Below are 21,785 nucleotides of genomic sequence, written 5' to 3'. Positions count from 1 at the left end.
AGTGTCTGCCTGACAAATACCATGTCCCAAATCGCACCCTTTTCCCTATATAGTGGACTACTTTTGTCCAGGGCCCATAGGGCTCTGGTCAAAAGGAGTGCCATGTAGAGAATAAGATGCCATTTGGGACACAGTGTACATCTAAAACATTCTGATTGGTGAGATTGTGGAGAAAAAAAGAAAAAAAATCACAATATGAAGACAAGAAAAGGTAAGATTGATAGCCACTCGCAAAACCTAGTAGGCATACAACATAAACCTAAGACAAGACAAATGGGTCTCTATGAAAATTCGGAATCAATATCAAACACAACGGTCTTTGAAATTAAATCAACAGCAGTCTGAAAAACAAAAACTCACAGACTGACCAAGCAATAATCTCAGGCTATATATATATTATTCGTCGAGCCTATCAGATATAAATATAGCCCTAGAGACGAGGCCGGCCGAGGACAACCAAGGTCTTGTATTGGAACTGGACACCACCTCTGGCATGGTTAAATAGAGGGAGACCGGGGATCCTCATGTCAATACAGCTATGACCTTGTCATCACATTCTACTCATGCAGCCAGGCCTAAATATAAAAAAAACACGTATTGAACGGAGCAGCTCGTGTAAAGATTTAAAGCCCCAAACGTTTGATATAGTATCTCTAGATATCAAACAAGCAAACTTGGCTTGCATTTCACAATATTTTCTTTGATGTTTTTCAATTGCCAACGTTGAAGTAAATTGATTTAATGGTGGCCTACAAGACAGAATGCACTCTCTTCACTAATAGGGCAAGAGCACAGTAGACTACAGCCCCTGTAGCTCTGAACAGAAATACATTTTTAATTTCATCCGAGGCTGACTGAAAGAAAATGTGTATTGTGCGCCCTCGTGTGGCCACTAAATACCTGTACATTGAGGTTCTGTTTACTGTTGCTAGGCAAAGAGAACTAAAGAAAACTTGTATGCGATTGATAGCTAGTTTGTATTTCGAAGGCTGGCTTGCTACAAAGTTGCACACTACGTAGTGTCTCGCGTGTTTTCTCTGGATTGCGTCCGAATTTTACACGAACCAGGATGGCAGCGGCTAAGCAACCAAAAGAAAAGCATCCTGTGGATATTGTTCATCAGAACGCAATTCACGTCGAGACCATAAAGAAGGAGAATAGGAGCCAACAATTGTACACGCTATTTAGCGTAAACCCGTACAAAAGACGTAAGCACATTCAACCGCCGTAGAAAGGTTTGTGTATTAATGTGAACGATGAGGAATTTCATGATGAACTACTGTAATTGCTTTTTGTCCAATCCCCTACTGTGTCATAACCTGGTCACAAGCTAGTATCACAGGAATGAAACCACTTCAAAAGCTTTAGCTATATACAAACTCAAAGACATGGACAAAAAAAAAAACTAAAACACCTAGCTATCACCACACTCCAATTAAGAAATACAACCTCCTGAGTTAACAGCCTTTTATGTTTTGCCCGACACCTCTGCTGTTTAAGATCACTCAGTTAGTAACATACTGCAAGGACAATACCAGGACGACAAGAGCTTCAACCAGAGGAGTGTGCTCAACTCAGTTTAGGCCCGACAGCTTTTTCAGTCAGAGCGTCTGGATTATGGAACACCACGCCAACCAGTGAGAGAGTATTTTTGCTAGCTTCAAGGCAGACCTGAAAAAGTGTCTAGTGTAAAACCAGTCATGTGAAGATTAAGGCATTCTGCTACTTAAAATGTCAGATACTGTAGGACCAAAGGAATTTAAACTCTGAAGTAGTATCATTATATTGTATATTTTTGCCTATTTTGATTTGTTTTATATATATATATATATATAGAGAGAGAGAGATATCTTAAGCGTTATATTGTAATGATGTATTGAAGTGTATCGTTTTCTGTCCGGGACTACATATATCAGCTATCTAGCTAAATCTCTGACAAATAAACCAATAGTCATCTTCTTTTACTTCTCAGTTCATGTTTTGACTGACAAGCCTATGGCCAGCCCCACCCACGACAACATAGTGGAGGATCGTAAGTATGATGGCTAGCTTTTCAATATTATCGGAGATGTTGGCCAGTCTCTTAGATTATGTTTTCCCCCCCAGCTGCTTTCCTGAAGATCATCCACAGGGCTTGTTTGGGACCAACCAAGAAATACACTCACCCCCAAACTGAGAGCCAAGAGATAGGCTGGATATCCAGACCTCTGGTAAGAACTCCCACTTTGTGAGTGATTATGAGAATACGTTTCAAAGTTGTGTCCCCTTCTTTAGTGTCCTTAGCCTGCTCTGGCACTCCTACAATCTCATTTTTCCTAAAATAGCTTTTTTGCCCTGTTAGATTGTTTCAGATCGCAGTGATAAGAGGCTGAACTGGCCACGGCAGAACTCTGAGATCACCAAGTACATGGATGCAGCATGGCGTCTGAAAGAACAGACACAGAACCTGGGCTAGATCTCCGGCCTACTACAAGCTGCCTACAAGACCCAATTTGGATAAACTACTGGACCATTGGCCTCTTTGCTAGATATCAATTGAGAAATATTAAATGGACACATGGCTATGAAGAATATTGCTTTACTGTCCCAAGCAAACAACTGGTTGCAGACAGACCGACTGTATAATGTCAAACACCATAACGTCATACAGAAAATAAATATTGAACTAGTACAAATCATTTATCAAAAATAAAACTGATACAGGAGCAGGTATAGCCTGGTTCCAAGTGTGTTTGTGCCCTTGCCATCTCCATTGTGGTCACTGTCAAGCCAAACAGGACCTTAACATGAAATGCTTACTTACAAGCCCTTAGCCAACAATGCTGTTTAAGAAAGCATTAAGAAAATATTTACTAAATAAACTAAAGTAAAAAATGTAAAAAAATCTAGAAACTTACATAACAATAGCAAGGCTATATACAGGGGGTATGCATAGATAATAGACAACGAGTAGCAACAGTGTAAAAACAAGGGGGGTATTTGTCTGAGTGGTATTTGATTAATTGTTAAGCAGTCTTATGGCTTGGAGGTGGAAGCTATTAAGGAACCTTTTGATCCAAGACTTGGCGCTCTGTTACCGCTTGCCGTGCAGTAGCAGAGAGAACAGTCTATGACTTTGGTGACGAGTCTGACAATTTTTTGGCCTTTCCTCTGACACCACCTAGTATATAGGTCCTGGATGTAAGGAAGCTTGGCCCCAGTGATGTTCTGGGCCTTACGGTCAGATGCCAAGCAGTTGCCATACCAGGCGGTGATGCAACCGGTCAGGATGCTCTCGCTGGTGTAGCCACATAACTTTTGGAGGATCTGGGGACCCATGCCAAATCTGTTCAGTCTTGGTCTTGGTGTGTTTGGACCATGATAGTTCGTTTGTGATGTGGACACCAAGGAACTTAACTCTCGACCCGCTCCACTTCAGCCCTGTCCAGCCCTCCTTTTTCTATTGTCCATGATCATCTCCTTTGTCTTGCTCACATTGAGGGAGAGACTGTCGTCCTGGTACCACGCTGCCAGGTCTCTGACCTCCTCCCTATAAGCTGTCTCATTGTCGGTGATCAGGCCTACCACGGTTGTTGTCAGCAAATTTAATGGTGTTGGAGTCGTGCTTGGCCACGCAGTCGTGGGTGAACAGGGAGTACAGGAAGGTACTAAGCAAGCACCCGAGGGGCCCCAGTGTTCAGGATCAGCGTGGGGGCGATCCGTCAGGAAATACAGGATCCAGTTGCAGAGGGAGGTGTTTAGTCCCAGGGTCCTTCGTTTAGTGATGAGCTTTGTGGGTATGGTGTTGAATGCTAAGCTGTAGTCAATGAACAGCATTCTCACATAAGTGTTCCTTTTGTCCAGGTGTGAAAGGGCAGTGTGGAGTGCAATAGAGATTGCATCATCTGTGGATCTGTTGGGGCGGTATGCAAATTGGGTCTAGGATTTCCGGCATGGTGTTGTTGATGTGAGCCAAGACCAGCCTTTCAAAGTACTTCATGGCTACCGACGTGAGTGCTATGGGGCGGTAATAATTTAGGCAGTTTACCTTCGCTTTCTGGGGCACAGGGACTATGGTGGTCTGTTTGAAACATTTAGGTATTACAGACCCGGTTGAAAATGGCAGACAAGACACTTGCCAGTTGGTCTGCACATCCTTCGAGTACACGTCCTGGTAATCCATCTGGCTCCGCTGCTTTGTGAATGCTGACCTGTTTATAAGGATCGGACCTTTTTTCAATTTTCACCTAAGAAAAATGACACCCAAATCTAACTGCCTCTAGCAAGGATATTTATTTAACCTTTATTTATCTAGGCAAATCAGTTAAGAACAAATTCTTATTTTCAATGATGGCCTATCCCGGCCAAACCTGGACACTGGGCCAATTGTGCGCCGCCCTATGGGACTCCCAATCACGACCGGATGTGATAAAGCCTGGATTCAAAACCAGGGACTAGTGACGCCTCTTGCACTGAGATGCAATGCCTTAGACTGCTTCTCCACTCGGGAGACCCATTATATGCATATTCTTGATACCATTTGAAAAGGAAACACTTTGAAGTTTCTGGAAATGTGAAATGAATGTAGAACATAACACAGATCAGGTAAGACTTTTTTTTTGTACCATCATCTTTGAAATGCAAGAGAAAGGCATTAATGTAATTTTCCAGTCCAGACGTTGGCCTCTAGATTGCAGCACTGTATGTGCAACGTTTTAGACTGATCCAATGAACCATTGCAAATATGTTCACAATGTATTAAGACTGCCCAAATGTGCCTAATTGGTTTAATACATTTTCACTTCATAATTGTGCACTCTCCTCAAACAATAGAATGGTATTCTTTCACTATAATAGCTACTGTATATTGGACAGTGCAATTAGATTAACAATAATTTAAATTTGCTGCCCATATCAGATATGTCTATGTCCTGGGAGTTTACTTTTACTTACAACCTCATGCTAACCACATTAGCCTACATTAAGGGGACACACACCGATCCCGTAGAGGTTGAAGGTGTTCCTCACATCGGTTTTCTAGCCCTACCACATCTGACGAGCATCAGACCCGGTTTAGTAGGATTCAATCTTGGTCCTGTGGGGATGACGTCGTCGATGCACTTATTGATAAAGCCAGTGACTGAGGTGGTATACTCCTCAGGCTAAACCAGGGGTTATTCTTGCACCAAATAAAAAGTTTAGAATTAACATTTACCCAGATCTATAGAAAGTAACACATTGGCCCATCACATATTAATACTATTGATAGATGTTAAAGGCCAAACATGACAGCTGTTCAATTTTACAAAATGTCATGTCACTAGGGGTAGGGAATCAGTGTCAACTCGCAGACTTGAAAGTGTGGATTTTGCAAAAATCTGTAAGTATTAACAAAAACTAAATGACAGCATACATTTTTTGAAGTGGCTTTATCATTGTAATCACCGTCATAAAATAGCTTCACAAACTTACACGCGTTACAACAATGTATAAAGATTTATTTTAAAAGAATCATGGATTATTTTTTTTTACAGACGTAATAAAAGAAACAAAATGTAATGGTCTTTTGATGTCTAAATTCATGTTTGGGGTTTTAAACCACCCCTCCGCTGCAGAGGGAGTGTAGCAGGGCAGTTATTGAATTTGGCGTGTATAGTACGGTACCGCTCAGTCAGGTTGTGCACAAGGTGACATTCTAAAGCTCACATGCAGCCAAGTCCACATCTAACCTCCTCCGCGATATTCTAGGAAAGATCATTCTGAGGGCAGGATGCAAGTGGACATTTTGGGTCATAGTGACACAAAGTCCTCCATATCAGTCCACTGTCCTAAGGGCTCAAGTATAGAAAGAGAGCACTTCTCTTTAATATATGCGCTGGGATGCAATGTGTGTAACCCATGACTGATGACGAGGTGCAAACCTGGCTGATGTCATAGACCGAGGGACCACTCAAACTGCGGGACCTTCAGCACAACTCCTTAGGAGCGACCCTTCATCTTCTTGCGTGCATTCTTGCCCGGTCGTTTCTGAAAAATCACAAAACATATTACAAAAGGAGCAAAATTACAAAAGAACTACGATTTCAAATAATATAACAGGGGAAAAAATGTAATTAAACAATCAATTATTTTTTACTTTAATTCAAAATGTGATCAATGATGTCTGTCAGTCACTTACAGCCCCTCCTTTGGCGGGGCCCCTTCCTCCTTTTCCTCCAGGTCCCGCTTTGCCTCCTTTCCCTCCCTTTCCTCCCTTTCCTCCTTTCCCATGAGCCACCTTGGCACGAAACCCTGACACATCATTGTGACTGTCCTTGGTGTTCCACTTGGATCCACTCTTCTTTCCGCCAAAGCCAAACCTCTGGTCCTTATACTTCCTCTTCGCATTGGGGCTGTCAAGTCAAGAGGTTTGAGTCAAGGTACAGTACACACACATGTGTTATAAAAGCACTGAATACAATGAGTATAGGTAGGTAGTGGAGAATAAGCATTGTGCAGAACATTCACATCTGTGTGTGGCGTCTTACCCTTTCTTGTTCATGGCTTTTTTATCAGGTGTTTGGCCTCCTGCTGTTTTCCCTGCTCCTCCTTTAGCTGGAGCTCCTCCTTTAGCCGTCTTCTGATCTCCTTCCAGGAAGTCCAGTTTGTCAGTCATGCCTACGAGAGAGGAGGGTGTTTAAACGTTATGAATCGCATTTGGCGGTTTTAGCGGATGCCGTCAACCAGAGGAACTTACCAACGACTAGTGTGAACAAGTTGGGTCGTAACCACAACACGTAGAACTGAGGACCTACCTTTTTGATACTTCTTCACAGCAGACATCATGGCCTTCTTGTCCTTCTGTCTCTTCTGAATAACCTCCACTTGCACCTACAAGACAGATTTCATATGACCGCATGTACCAAGATGACATAATAAAAAGTTATGTGCCAGTGAGACCACCACTGCTGTCCTTTAAGGAAAAAGAGATGGGTGGAGAGGATACTAACCTTCTTGCCGTACTTCCTCTGTTCTCTTAGTTTCTTGGCCTTTTCTGACTTCTCCATCATTGTCTGCTTCATGATGAGTTTCTTCCTGATCTGTAGGAAAAGACAAAGGATCGCATTATTCATGACCACACCAGTGTTTCAGTGCCAGTAAAATGTCCGAATTTTGCTGGACAAATGTGAGCTTTACCAGCCATACCAATAGAAATCCATTTGAATGCCTCCACGTGTAAGGTAAAGTTTTACTAGGAGTGCCCACTGGCGATTTATTGACACCACGATGGACGTGAGTGCAATAATAATAACCCACCAAGGGTACGTTGGCGCCTTGCATAAAGCACGTCTCCCTCCGTCCATCTGGCTAGTCAATTTATTTTTCCAACTTGTGCCTTTATCCTTATTAAAGTAGCTAGTTAGCTTGATTTGCATTTCTTAAAAAAATATAATTAAAAAACAGCCAACTATTCGACCAGACATTAGATTAGTGGAAGTGGAGGAAATCAAAATGACTTCATCTAAATACTCCTTCTTGGTGGACTTGTATGGCACATCTCACCCGTATGCATACAGTTGTGCCAGTCATAGTCTCACTGGTGCAGGAAACTTTGTGGGCCAGTACCATGATACAATGTTGCTAGTCGGCAAGCGAGAGCCCAAGACAGACTGGCAGATTAGAGATTATGCAATAAGACAACCTGAACCAATCTCCATGCATAGCCAATGTGATTTAAAGAGGATATTGATTTTTGTCAGGATACTTTGTCAAATAATGTTTTTAAGCATTAAAACAATTATTATATATCTGCCATAAACAGGCAGTTACAGAAAAGTAAAACAGCAACTATTTTTATAACCGTTTTGGTGTCAGAGATCAAACCATACCTGATGTAATTAAGTCACATACACATGGCAAGATATCTCTGGGTCTAAGGCTAAGTCAGGGCATCCTACCTTCTGCATTTGCTGGTCCGACTTGGCCATCTCTGCAAAGTAGTCCTCAGGCCTCTTGGTGGCTATCTTAAGTTTCAGGAGCCGGGGCATTGCCTCCAGAACAGCTGCTTGGGCTTGGCGGTAGCTGGAGGACAATGTAAGAGAGGATGTGTTACAATTGCCATAGCTTAAAGAGCATAATATTACACCAAAGTCTCTCTTCAGTATGATATGAATGGATTTTTTTATTTATTTAACTTGCCAAGTCAGTTAAGAACAAATTCTTAATTACAATGACTGCCTACACTGGCCAAACCCTAACCAGGACGACGCTGGGCCAAATTGTGCACCGCCCTATGGGACTCCCGATCACGGCTGGTTGTGATACAGCCCGGGATCGAACCAGGGTCTGTAGTGACGGCTCTAGCACTGTGATGCTGCATCACACGGGAAGCCCCACACCCATGTATTCAACACCCATGTATCAGGGAAATACACTCACAAGAACATCTCTCTCTGGAAGTCGTCATCCGGGTTGATGTCTCCGCTAGCCTTGTTGTCAAGTCTGCCCTCGGACTTGGCAACGATGTCATCAGCTGGGAGATTGACCATGTCCAGCCTCTCTACCCAGGGCAGTGTGTTCTTACGGAAGTCGGCGAGGCACTGTTTCAAACCCTCCTGTACACAACCATGAAGAAAATAAGTATTAGAAAAGCCACCGGTGATTCACATACTAGGCAGGGCAACCCCAATTTGGTGACTTCTGGCATATCAACAAAAATCTATCACAGCACGTTTTTGGACTAATTCAGCAGTTTTACCTGAAGTACAATACCATTGGAAATGACCGTTGAAAGTTATTTATATTCCTAAAACTTACACATACAACAATAGTAATCATGTTACTTATTTTTAATTTAACACAGTGTTGCATTTTGATTTTAGTGGGTCGCCAACGCAGTAAGTGTAACACTTTTGTTAATCACTAGGGTTTCTGTTAGCCGGTAATAGCCGGCATTTGGCAACAACAACAAAAAAGCCCCTAAATAAAATAACTGTCGCCGGCCAATTGTCAGGGAGAAAAAAAATAAATCATTGCAAAATGTTTGGCCTATTCATTGATGGAAATACCAGTCGATTAGGGGAATAACGGTACATGTAGTGGTGCCGAACCAGTCGGTATGCACTGTAAATCCAAATGAATAGCCTATAGGCATATTTTTTTGTCGCTATGCCTACGCTGCGTTTTAAGCCTGCCTGGAGTAAATCTGAGCTGAAAAAACATGTCAGGCTATTCTGTTAAAAGTAGAGCCTATATGCGCAAGTTGGATTCAAAATTAAAATCTTAATTGTCGCATTTCAAACTGTCCTTTTGTGAGGCGCAGCCAGGAATGAGAACTGGAGGCTCCATCATCGTTTAAATCTCCAGTTTGGGAACATTTTGGCTTCCCAATAGATTACAACAGCGATGGACAGAGCGTTGTGGATAAAACGTTAAGAGTATGTCGCCAAACTCAACGAGAATAGGGTATGCGGCTGGCAACAACTCAAATATGTTGACACATTTCCGCCAACATCCCTCCAGTATACCAGAGCAAGATGAAAAAGCAAAGAAACGCCACAACACCGTCTGTCTCCCCTCTGCATTCAAGCAGCTGATTCTGACTTGGCCAAGAAAATAACAAGAGCGATAGGTAGGCTGTGTTTACAGTCTTTGGTTTATAGCCGTGGCTATGCGCCCATTCTCGGTGGCTGAGAATAGGAAGGTTCAGCACCTCGTGAAAGTGCTCGAGCCACGTTACGAATATAAGCAAACCAAAGCTGTGGCGTGGGTCCTCAGATCCTCAAAATGTTCTAGAGCTGCACCAATGAGAGCTCCAACACTTGGTAGTATCTAACAATTCACAAATCTAAAAAGAATGGAATTAAGAAATATAAATATTAGCACGAGCAATGTCAGAGTGGCATCATCTAAAATACAGTAGAAAACAGTATATATATAGTACCAGTCAAAAGTTTGGACACCTTCTCATTCAAGGGTTTTTCTTTATAGTGACTATTTTCTACATAGTAGAACATTAGTGAAGAAATCAAAACTACAAAATAACACATATGGAATCATATAGTAACCAAATAGTGTTAAACAAATCAAAATATATTTTAGATTCTAAGAAGTTGCCATCCTACGCCTTGATGACAGCTTTGCACACTCCTCGTATTCTCTCAACCAGCTTCATGAGGAATGCTTTTCTGACAGTGTTGAAGGAGTTCCCACATATGCTGAGAACTTGTTGGCTTCTTTTCCTTCACTGCGGTCAAACTCATCCCAAACCATCTCAATTGGGTTGAGCTTGGGTGATTGTGGAGGCCAGGTCATCTGATGCAGCACTCCATCACTGTCCTTTGTCAAGTAGCCCTTACACAGCCTGGGGGTGTGTTTTGGGTCATTGTCCTGTTGAAAACAAATGATAGTGGGACTAAGCACAAACCAGAAGGGATGGCATGTCGCTGCAGAATGCTGTGGTAGCCATGCTAGCTGTGTGCCTTGAATTCTAAATAAAATCGCAGCCAGTGTCACCAGCAAAGCACCCCCACACCTCCTCCATGCTTCACGGTGGGAACCACACATGCAGAGATCATCCGTTCACCTACTGTGTGTCTCACAAAGACACAGCGGTTGGAGCCAAAAATCTAAATAATAAAACCTCCATCCCAGTCTCAAATCTCTGGAAGACTGAAACAAGTTTCCCTCAAGAATTTCCTTGTATTTAGCACCATCCATCATTCCTTCACTTCTGACTAGTTTCCCCGTCCCTGTCGATTAAAAACAACCCTACAGCATGATGCTGCCACCACGCTTCACTGTGGGGATACAGTTCTCGGGGTGATGAGTTTGCGCCAGACATAGCATTTTCCTTGATGGCCAAAAAGCTACATTTTAGTCTCATCTGACCATAGTACCTTCTTCCATATTTTTGGGGAGTCTCCCACATGCCTTTTGGCAAACACCAAACGTGTTTGCTTATTTTTTTCTTTAGGCAATGGCTTTTGTTCTGGACACTCTTCCGCAAAGCCCAGCTCTGTAGAGTGTTAGTCTTAAAGTGGTCCTATGGACAGATCTCTGCTGTGAAGCTTTGCAGCTCCATCAGGGTTATCTTTGGTCTCCTTGTTGCCTCTCTGATTAATGCCCTCCTTGCCTGGTCCGTGTGTTTTGGTGGCCGGCCCTCTCTTTGCAGGTTTGTTGTGGTGCCGTATTCTTTCCATTTTTTAAATAATGGATTTAAATGGTGCTCTGTTCAAAGTTCCTGATATTTTTTTTATAACCCAACCCTGATCTGTACTTCTCCACAACTTTGTCCCTGACCTGTTTGGAAAGCTCCTTGGTCTTCATGGTGCCGCTTGCTTAGTGGTGTTGCAGACTCTGGGGCCTTTCAGAACAGGTGTATATATACTGAGTAGAGGTCGACCGATTAATCGGAATGGCGGATTAATTAGGGCCGATTTCAAGTTATAACAATCGGTAACCTGCATTTTTGGACACCGATTGTGGCCGATTACATTACACTCCACGAGGAGACTGCATGGCAGGCTGACTACCTGTTACGCGAGTGCAGCAAGAAGCCAAGGTAAGTTGCTAGCTAGCATTAAACTTAGCTTATAAAAAACAATCAATCTTAAAAATCACTAGTTAACTACACATGGTTGATGATATTACTAGTTTATCTAGCTTGTCCTGCGTTGCATATAATCGATGCGGCGCCTGTTAATTTCTCATCGAATCACAGCCTACTTCGCCAAACGGGTGATGATTTAACAAGCGCATTCGCGGGAAAAAAGCACTGTCGTTGCACCGTCGTTGCACCAATGTACCTAACCATAAACATCAATGCCTTTCTTGAAAATCAATACACAAGTATATAATTTTAAACCTGTATAATTAGTTAATATTGCCTGCTAACATGAATTTCTTTTAACTAGGGAAATTGTGTCCCTTCTCTTGCGTTCCGTGCAAGCAGAGTCAGGGTATGTGCAGCAGTTTGGGCCGCCTGGCTCATTGCGAACTATGTGAAGACCATTTCTTCCTAACAAAGACCGTCATTAATTTGCCAGAATTTTAATAATTTTGACATATCATTGAAGGTTGTGCAATGTAACAGCAATATTTAGACTTATGGATGCCACCCGTTTGATAAAATACAGAACGGTTCCGTATTTCACTGAAAGAATAAACATTTTTTCAAAATGATCGTTCCCGGATTTGACCATATTAATGACCTAAGGCTCGTATTTCTGTATGTTATTATGTTATAATTAAGTCTATGATTTGATATAGCAGTCTGACTGAGCAGTAGTAGGCAGCAGCAAGCTCGTAAGCATTCATTCAAACAGCACTTTCGTGCATTTGCCAGCAGCTCTTCGCTGTGCTTCAAGCATTGAGCTGTTTATGACGTCAAGCCTATCAACTCACGAGATTAGGCTGGTGTAAGCGATGTGAAATGGCTAGCTAGTTAGCGGAGTGCGCACTAATAGCATTTCAATCAGTGACATCACTCGCTCTGAGACCTTGAAGTAGTTGTTCCCCGCGGCTTTTGTGGAGCGATAGGTAACGATGCTTCGAGGGTGGCTGTTGTCGAGGAGAGGGACGGAAGCTATACTGTTACACTGGCAAAACTATAGTGCCTATATGAACATCCAATAGTCAAAGGTATATGAAATACAAATGGTAGAGGGAAATAGTCCTATAATAACTACAACCTAAAACTTCTTACCTGGGAATATTGAAGACTCATGTTAAAAGGAACCACCAGCTTTCATATGTTCTCATGTTCTGAGCAAGGAACTTAAACATTAGCTTTTTTACATGGCACATATTGCACTTTTACTTTCTTCTCCAACACTTTGTTTTTGAATTATTTAAACCAAATTGAACATGTTTCATTATTTATTTGAGGCTAAATTGATAGTAATTATGTTTTATATTAAGTTAAAATAAGTGTTCATTCAGTATTGTTGTAATTGTCATTATTACAAATTAATAAAATTTAAAAAAAAGTGGCCGATTAATCGGTATCGGCTTTTTTTGGTCCTCCAATAATCGGCACCGGCATTGAAAAATCATAATCGGTCGACCTCTAATACGGAGATCATTTGACAGATCATGTGACACTGTATTTAACTAATTATTTGACTTCTGAAGGTAATTGGATGCACCAGATCTTATTTAGGGGCTTAATAGCAAAGGGGGTGAATACATATGCACGCACCACTTTCTTTTTTTAGGAGTTATTTTTTTCATTTCACCTCACCAATTTGGACTACTTTGTGTATGTCCATTACACGAAATCCAAATAAAAATCTATTTAAATTGCAGGTTGTAGTGCAACAAAATAGGAAACAACGCCAAGGAGGTGAATACTTTTGCAAGGCACTGTATCCGAGGACGCGTGATCAAAACAATCTTGAAGCATGGATTCCGATTGGTCAGACCAACATTGAATAGACTTTAGCGCGGGTACTTCCTGTTTGAGTTTTCGCCTATAGGAAGGTATGAGCAGAATGGAGTCCTAATCTGATTTGCCAAAGGGAGGGCCTGGTAGCCAACCTGGACGGGAGAGTACCTATGGTCGAGAGTTTTTGAATTGCGAGTACTACAGGCAATGTGTTCATAGAACTTCGGTAGCGGTTTCCTTTGTTCAAATCCCCAGCTACAATAAACACAGCCTCAGTATGTGGTTTCCAGTTTGCATAAAGTCTAGGGGGAATATACACGGCTGTGACTATAACCATAGCGAAATCTCTTGGGAGGTAATACGGTCGGCATTTGATTGTGAGGTATTCTAGGTCGGGTGAACAAAAGGACTTAAACGCAATCGCAAACTGATTGCATATTTAGAGCTCCCATCTTTTAAAATGTCTAAACTTATTATAAATCTGTCACATGAGACCGGCTGCATGTGCCTTTGACAAAGGTTTTGTCCCCCAACTAATTGCATTATGGAGCAAACATTTGCGCATAGCCTACAGCCTGGTGTGCATTGCTGCGCTTATAATGTGAAGAAATAGCTTATCAACATTTTAAGCTAAACATTCTGATCTGTTGCATCAGCCTCATTATTTATAAACCAATGTAGCCTAGGCCTACTGGTTGTATGAATTAGGGATCTATCGTCCCATAACTGTACCAGTCTGTTTGGAATAGCCCATTTCTTTCTCGCACAGAACGACAAGCTGACCAATAGAACAAGTCAACTTTTTTTTTTTACTATGGGGGATATTATATTGACATAGGCTAGTGATTTTGCTGTTCATCACTCATCTTGTTGGCGGAGGAAAAGTAAATGGGGCAGTTATTCTAACATCTTCAAAATGCGCATCGGAATTTGGTAAGAACTAGTGCTTGACTGAAATAGGTGCCAGTACACATTTTGGTTGCCAGGACAGTTTACATTTAGGTGCATTCTGAGCACGCCCTAAATCAGGCTTTGCACGTTGAACTCAATAGAACATAAGGATGGGCGATATGGCCAAAATATCATACCACAAAATAATATAATTTCAGCATTTCCTGCACTCATTTGAGGTCACTTCCACGTAGGGCTGCACGATACTGGCAAACAAACAATCTAGGCCTCATTTTTAACCAAATGTTACAATTGCGATTTGACTTGCGATTTAGAGCAAAACACTTGGGTGAACTGTTGGAATCATGGAAATAGAATGATTTTTCTAATTCTATAGTTAGTTGTTTGACATGACAATGAATGAAAATGCCAGGAAGAGTTATTGTAGAGTGTTAATAAGTCTTTCCCTGGGGACCCTATAATCTTTGGCTACATTGAATGTTCTCTTAGCTACTTCATGTAGCTAACATATTCAAGCTCTCCCCTGTAACTATTCCCCAGGTCGTTGCTGTAAATGAGAACGTGTTCTCAGTCAACTTACCTGGTAAAATAACGGATAAATAAAATAAATAAAAATGTTCCTCTTATTCCTCTGATACTGTGTAAACAACATACTGATGTAGGTCTACACCATCACTGGTATTATCAGGCTGTATAGCTAGTTACGTTTGCTCTGACTCTGTACATATATTAGCTAGCTAACACGATTTAGGCACATCTTACTAAGAAAAGTCAAACTAGTAATTTACAGATATAACAAACACAAATGAATAGTGTAATTACAGAACGCTAGTGGATTTATATTAAAAAGAAAAGTGAAAACAGCATCAATGTCACCAACATTGTTGCATGTGCTGCATTGACCATGCAGACGGAAGGCAAGTGTCTCCTGGTCTAGGAACAACAAATGCGCTCCTTGAGTGACAAGGGGTGTGGCTAGGTCTGTGTGGAAAGCGGCATGGAGAGAGAGCGGACAGAGATGACCCATGTAGCAGAGTAAACTATAAAAATGAACGTTACACTGTGTGTATCACATTTAACAAACTAAAAATTCTAATTCCGTTATAGAAGGTAACATAAAAACCTAAACTGGTCTGTGCACACTTGGTGAATATGAGCAAAACAGGCTGCGTAAAAAAAATATTCTCTTTATCTGCTTGGTTTTTCATTCAAAAATATTCACAAAAATGTACTTCAAATTATTACTTTTTTTAAATGTGAAAAATGTAATAAATATTTTTCTCTGAAACGTGTGCCAATTATTGGCACGCCAAGAAATTCTTATGAGTAAAATATAATTGAGTTATTAGGAACACTAAGTTGTAAGCCACGACTTCCTGTTTCACTGGGGTGTAAATATGAGGTGACACACAGGCCAAGTTCCCATAGTCATCCATCACTATGGGAAAGAACAGAGAATACAGTAATGATGGGCGACAAAATGTTGTTGAGCTGCACAAATCAGGAAATGGCTAATAGAAAATAGCTCAATGGTTGAAAATGGCCATTTCCACTACCATGCTCTACTATTGGTAGAGCATGGTGTTTGCAACGCCAGGGTTGTGGGTTCGATTCCCACGGGGGACCAGTACGGAGAGAATTTTTTTTTTACAATAATAAAAAATATGAAATGTATGCATTCACTACTGTAAGTCGCTCTGGATAAGAGTGTCTGCTAAATGACTAAAATGTAAATGTAAAGCAACTGGAGATGTTAACAACCGGCTTTGGAAGAGGACATGTTTCTATATTGACCCCACACACAGTGAGGAGGATGGTTAGAGTGGCCAAAACATCTCCAAGGATCACAGCTGGAGAATTGCAGACGTTAGTTGGGTCTTGGGGACAACATAAAAAATTACTTGCAGTCAAATAAAAAACTCAAACGCCTACAAACCTTACTGGAACTTTCAATAGGACTGGGTTGTATGACCAAAATATTGCTTTTTAAAAATTAAACACCAGAGGTGAGTTTGGTGTAGACAGAAAGATGGCCATGCAGAAAAGTACCTCAGCCCCCACTATGAAGTATGGTGGTGGATCTTCGATGTTATGGGGTTGTTTTTCTTCCAAAGGCCCTGGACACATGGTATCATGGACTCAATCACTCACAAGCAGATATTAAAACCTCTTGGAGTTCCCCTAGTATAGGGGGCGCCACAGCGCATTTTGAAAAAAATGTGTGCCCATTTTAAACGGCCTACTACTCAAACTCAGAAGCTAGGATATGCATATAATTAATACTTGTGGATAGAAAACACCCTAAAGTTTCTAAAACTGTTTGAATGGTGTCTGAGTATAACAGAACTCATATGGCAGTCAAAACCCCGAGACAGATCGAAACAGGAAGTGGAATTCTGAATTGCGGACTCAACTTCATCACGTTGCCTATTAATCACACCGTGAGCTATGGTTCATTGAGCACTTCCTATTGCTTCCACTAGATGTCCCCAGTCTTTACAAAGTGATTTGAGCCTTCTACTGTGGAAACTGACAGAATGACACGCTGTTGAAATTGGTCACAGGAGGAGGGCCATCACCATTATGACGCCGGCGGCCCTGTCTACCCCCTCCTTTCGAAACGTTTTGAAACACAATACAATCGTCCCCCTCGAATCTTATTGGCTCTCTTGTTGAAACAGGCCCTGAAGATATACAACGTTTGACATGTTTGAATGAACCTAAATGGGGGAAAAATGTTGTTTTTTTCCGAAATTGCTGCCCCGCGCCGGACTGAGCATTTGGATTAGCCTTCAGGCGCGCTAACAACAACAAGCTAATGGAACATAAAGGATGGACTTTTTCGAACGAAAATACATTTGTTGTGGACCTGGGATTCCTGGAAGTGCTTTCTGATGAAGACAACCAAAGGTAAGGGATTATTGACAATAGTATACAAGATTAGATGTGATATGCGATTGTTCCAAGATGGCGCAGAGCTGTATTTACTAGGTAATTTTCTGAGTATCGCATCCCCTTTTATCACAAAGTGTGATTACCCAGTAAAGTTATTTTTAAATCTGGTATTACAGGTGCTTTCAAGAGATATTCATCTATAAATCTTAGAATGACAATATTACATTTTAAAATGTTTTTCGAATAGTAATTGAGTAAATTGTAGCACTGTTTCCCGGGATGCATTTGAGGGAAAATAGTTAGTCAACGTTACGTGCCGATGTAAAATGCTGTTTTTATATATAAATATGAACTTTATCGAAGAAAATAATGCATGGATTGTGTAACATGATGTCCTAGGTGTGTCATCTGATGAAGTTTGTAAAAGGTTAGTGCTGCATTTAGCTGTTTTTTGGTTATTTGTGATGCATGTGGTTGGTTGGAAAATGGCTATGTGGCTACTTTTACGATGTACTCCTCCTACATAATCTAATGTTTTGCTTTTCCTGTAAAGCCTTTTTGAAATCGGACAACGTGGTTCGATTCAGGAGAGGTGTATCTATAAAACGATATAATTTGAAAAAAAAAATATTACATTTTGTTATGCTAATCGCGATAGGATTTTTCACTGGATGTCCGTCCCGCATACGGGTTAAATCAAAACCTGACTGCCTCTGCTAGGAACCTTAAACTGGGCCGGGGTTGGATCTTCCAGCAGGACAATGATCCAAAGCACACCTAAAAATCAACACAAAAATGGTTCACTGACCACAGAATCAAGGTTTTGCCATGGCCATCCCAGTCCCCTGACCTAAACCCCATAGAAAACCTGTGGGATGAGCTGAGGATAGTCCACAAGTGTGGACCTCAGAATCTGAAGAAATTCTGTATGGAGGAATGGTCTCAGACCCCTTGCCATCTGTTCTCCAACCTCATTACGCATTATAGGAGAAGACTCAGAGCTGTTATCTTGGCAAAGGGAGGTGGCACAAAGTATTGGATCAAGGGGTGCCAGAGAAAAGTGAACAAACCAATTTTCTGTTCGTTAACTTCCGGTAAAAAAAAATATTTTACCTTTATTTAACTAGGCAAGTCATTTAAGAACAAATACTTATTTACAATGACGGCCTACCCCGGCCAAACCCTAATGACGCTGGGTCTATTGTGCACCGCCCTATGGGACTCCCAATCACGGCCGATTGTGATACCGCCTGGAATCAAACCAGGGTCTGTAGTGACGCCTCTAGCAATGAGATGCAGTGCCTTAGACCGCTGTACCGCTTGGGAGCCCCAAAACTAACCACGACCCTCCATAGTCATTTACGTCATTTAGCAGACGCTCTTATCCAGAGCAACTTACAAATTGGTGCATTCACCTTATGATATCCAGTGGAACAACCACTTTACAATAGTGCATCTAAATCTTTTAAGGGGGGGGGGGTTAGAAGGATTACTTTATCCTATCCCAGGTATTCCTTAAAGAGGTGGGGTTTCAGGTGTCTCCGGAAGGTGGTGATTGACTCCGCTGTCCTGGCGTCGTGAGGGAGCTTGTTCCACCATTGGGGTGCCAGAGCAGAGAACAGTTTGGACTGGGCTGAGCGGGAACCGTGCTTCCTCAGAGGTAGGGGGGCCAGCAGGCCAGAGGTGGATGAACGCAGTGCCCTTGTTTGGGTGTAGGGCCTGATCAGAGCCTGAAGGTATGGAGGTGCCGTTCCCCTCACAGCTCCGTAGGCAAGCACCATGGTCTTGTAGCGGATGCGAGCTTCAACTGGAAGCCAGTGGAGAGAGCGGAGGAGCGGGGTGACATGAGAGAACTTGGGAAGGTTGAACACCAGACGGGCTGCGGCGTTCTGGATGAGTTGTAGGGGTTTAATGGCACAGGCAGGGAGCCCAGCCAACAGCGAGTTGCAGTAATCCAGACGGGAGATGACAAGTGCCTGGATTAGGACCTGCGTCGCTTCCTGTGTGAGGCAGGGTCGTACTCTGCGAATGTTGTAGAGCATGAACCTACAGGATCGGGTCACCGCCTTGATGTTAGTGGAGAACGACAGGGTGTTGTCCAGGATCACGCCAAGGTTCTTAGCACTCTGGGAGGAGGACACAAGGGAGTTGTCAACCGTGATGGCGAGATCATGGAACGGGCAGTCCTTCCCCGGGAGGAAGAGCAGCTCCGTCTTGCCAAGGTTCAGCTTGAGGTGGTGATCCGTCATCCACACTGATATGTCTGCCAGACATGCAGAGATGCGATTCGCCGCCTGGTTATCAGAAGGGGGATAGTCTCTAATAGTCTCTATGGGGGTGCCACAGGGTTCAATTCTCGGGCCGACTCTTTTCTTTGTATACATCAATGATGTCGCTCTTGCTGCGGATGATTCTATGCAGACGACACCATTCTGTATACATTTGGCCCTTCTTTGGACACTGTGTTAACAAAGCTCCAAACGAGCTTCAATGACATACAACTCTCCTTCCGTGGCCCCCAACTGCTCTTAAATGCCAGTAAAACAAAATGCATGCTCTTCAACCGATCGCTGCCCGCACCCACCCGCCTAGCATCACTACTCTGGATGGTTCTGACCTAGAATATGTGGACAACTATAAATACCTAGGTGTCTGGCTAGACTATAAACTCAACTTCCATACTCACATTAAGCATCTCCAATCCAAAATTAAATCTAGAATCGGCTTCCTATTTCGCAACAAAGCCTCCTTCACCCATGCTACCAATCATACCCTCGTAAAACTGCCTATCCTACCGATCCTTGACTTCGGCGATGTCATTTACAAAACAGCCTCCAACACACTACTCAGCAAACTGGATGTAGTCTATCGCAGCGCCATCCGTTTTGTCACTAAAGCCCCATATACTACCCACCACTGGGACCTGTATGCTCTCGTTGGCTGGTCCTCACTACATATTCGTCGCCAAACCCACTGGCTCCAGGTCATCTACAAGTCTTTACTAGGTAAAGCTCCGCCTTATCGCAGCTCACTGGTCACCATAGCAACACCCACCCGTAGCACACGCTCCAGCAGGATATCTCACGGGTCATCTCCAAAGCCTCATTTGGTCACCTTTCCTTCCAGTTCTCTGCTGCCAATGACTGGAACGAATTGCAAAAAATAAAACATTTCACTTAAGTTGGAGACTTGCATCTCCCTCACTAACTTTAAGCGTCAGCTGTCAGAGAAGCTTACCGATCGCTGCAGCTGTACACAGCCCATCTAACCAACTACCTCATCCCCATATTTGTTCTTGTTTTTCTGCGCTTTGCACACCAGCATTTCTACTTGCACATCCTCACCTGCACATATATCACTCTAGTGTAAATTGCTAAATTGTGATTACTTCACCATTTGGCCATTTATTGCCTTACCTCCTTACTTAATTTGCACACACTGTATACAGATTTTTCTATTGTGTTATTGACTGTATGTTTGTTTATCCCATGTGTAACCACTGCTTTGCTTTATCTTGGCCAGGTCGCAGTTGTAAATGAGAACTTGTTCTCAACTGGCCTACCTGGTTAAATAAAGAAGGGGGGGGGGAATGGAAACAGTGACAACGGTTGGCTGTTATTAAAGTGATACATTTGACAGTCAAATTTGTGTATTGGTGTGTGGCCAGCGATTTATGGAGACCGCCCCGAATTATTCGTGCCATTTGAGAAAGAAAATGATAGCTGCATTCTAAGTCCTGCAACCCCAAGCGTGTATGACAAAAATCAATAGTACAAAATCAAAGCGATATATCTGTTTTAAGCAATTGATAGTGTCATGTTAACTATAAACTTCTCTACTAACAGTATGTAATTCCCCCCCCCCCCCCCCCCCCCCCATCAGCGTGTGTAATGTAGTAACACACTGTCCACATCATGGAGTAACGTAATATAAATTAGATAGTAAAACAATTCATTAACTTAGGATGATAGTAAAATGAAGCAAACTCAGACTTTTCCAATAATCATATATCTCACTAGTTTAACCATTTAGAGAGATGAAAAAAATGATCCTGAACAGTTTAACCAGGCTTACGGTACACGATTATAGCCTACATAGGACGTAACAGTCTTTGGAAACAATGGTGGGTTGCGCATGTCAACACTCACCACATTGTTGACAATCTTCTTCGGTTCTTGTGTTGTAAAGTTCAATCCAGGCTTTAACAAACCCTTTGCAAATGCATCTTGAAGCTAATTAAAAAGAAACACAGCAAATTAAAGCTTTTTATAACCTAGCTAAAGTAAAGTTAGCAAGGACATCGCTAACTAACGTTAACTACAATTTAACTTCGCTAATGTTAGCTAGCTACCAAGCACCACGCTATAGAATATTCAGTTACCTCTCCGTCAGATAATTCGCTGTCCTCCTCCTCAGACGTCTCACCTAATTGCTCGTCATCTTCGTTAATATCCATGGTATTGTTAACGAGAATCAGTGGATACAAACAGTTATTTGATGTAAAAAGCGGTGCTCACATGGAGCGGTTCACGTGGGAAGGAAGTGGCGGCTTTAACAATCCTCCGAAAATATCTTCCGGTGAAACACTCAGCCCGAAGAAATCAAAGGTTCCTAGCCGACGTTTCTTTTTGCA

The 21,785-nt window shown here is 42.2% G+C and overlaps 2 protein-coding genes across 2 annotated transcripts; one reads left to right on the top strand and one right to left on the bottom strand.

The window, feature by feature from the left end:
- Positions 1 to 851: 851 nt before the first annotated feature.
- Positions 852 to 2,734, top strand: LOC115191526 (protein FAM183A). The gene is made up of 4 exons (XM_029749333.1): positions 852 to 1,208; positions 1,973 to 2,032; positions 2,107 to 2,210; positions 2,342 to 2,734. The coding sequence occupies exons 1-4, from the start codon at positions 1,070 to 1,072 to the stop codon at positions 2,453 to 2,455; spliced, it is 417 nt and encodes a 138-aa protein (XP_029605193.1). The 5' UTR covers positions 852 to 1,069; the 3' UTR covers positions 2,456 to 2,734.
- A 2,659-nt stretch (positions 2,735 to 5,393) lies between these two features.
- LOC115192215 (probable rRNA-processing protein EBP2) lies at positions 5,394 to 21,728 on the bottom strand. Its single transcript, XM_029750460.1, has 9 exons — positions 21,534 to 21,728; positions 21,301 to 21,384; positions 8,398 to 8,573; positions 7,917 to 8,040; positions 6,969 to 7,058; positions 6,774 to 6,849; positions 6,507 to 6,636; positions 6,158 to 6,371; positions 5,394 to 6,006 (listed from the first exon to the last, which is right to left on the bottom strand). The coding sequence occupies exons 1-9, from the start codon at positions 21,606 to 21,608 to the stop codon at positions 5,959 to 5,961; spliced, it is 1,017 nt and encodes a 338-aa protein (XP_029606320.1). The 5' UTR covers positions 21,609 to 21,728; the 3' UTR covers positions 5,394 to 5,958.
- Positions 21,729 to 21,785: the final 57 nt, after the last annotated feature.

This window comes from Salmo trutta, chromosome 4 (genome assembly GCF_901001165.1).
Source record: "Salmo trutta chromosome 4, fSalTru1.1, whole genome shotgun sequence".
Lineage (NCBI taxonomy): Eukaryota > Metazoa > Chordata > Actinopteri > Salmoniformes > Salmonidae > Salmo > Salmo trutta.
This window is presented reverse-complemented; position numbering and strand designations above follow the sequence as displayed.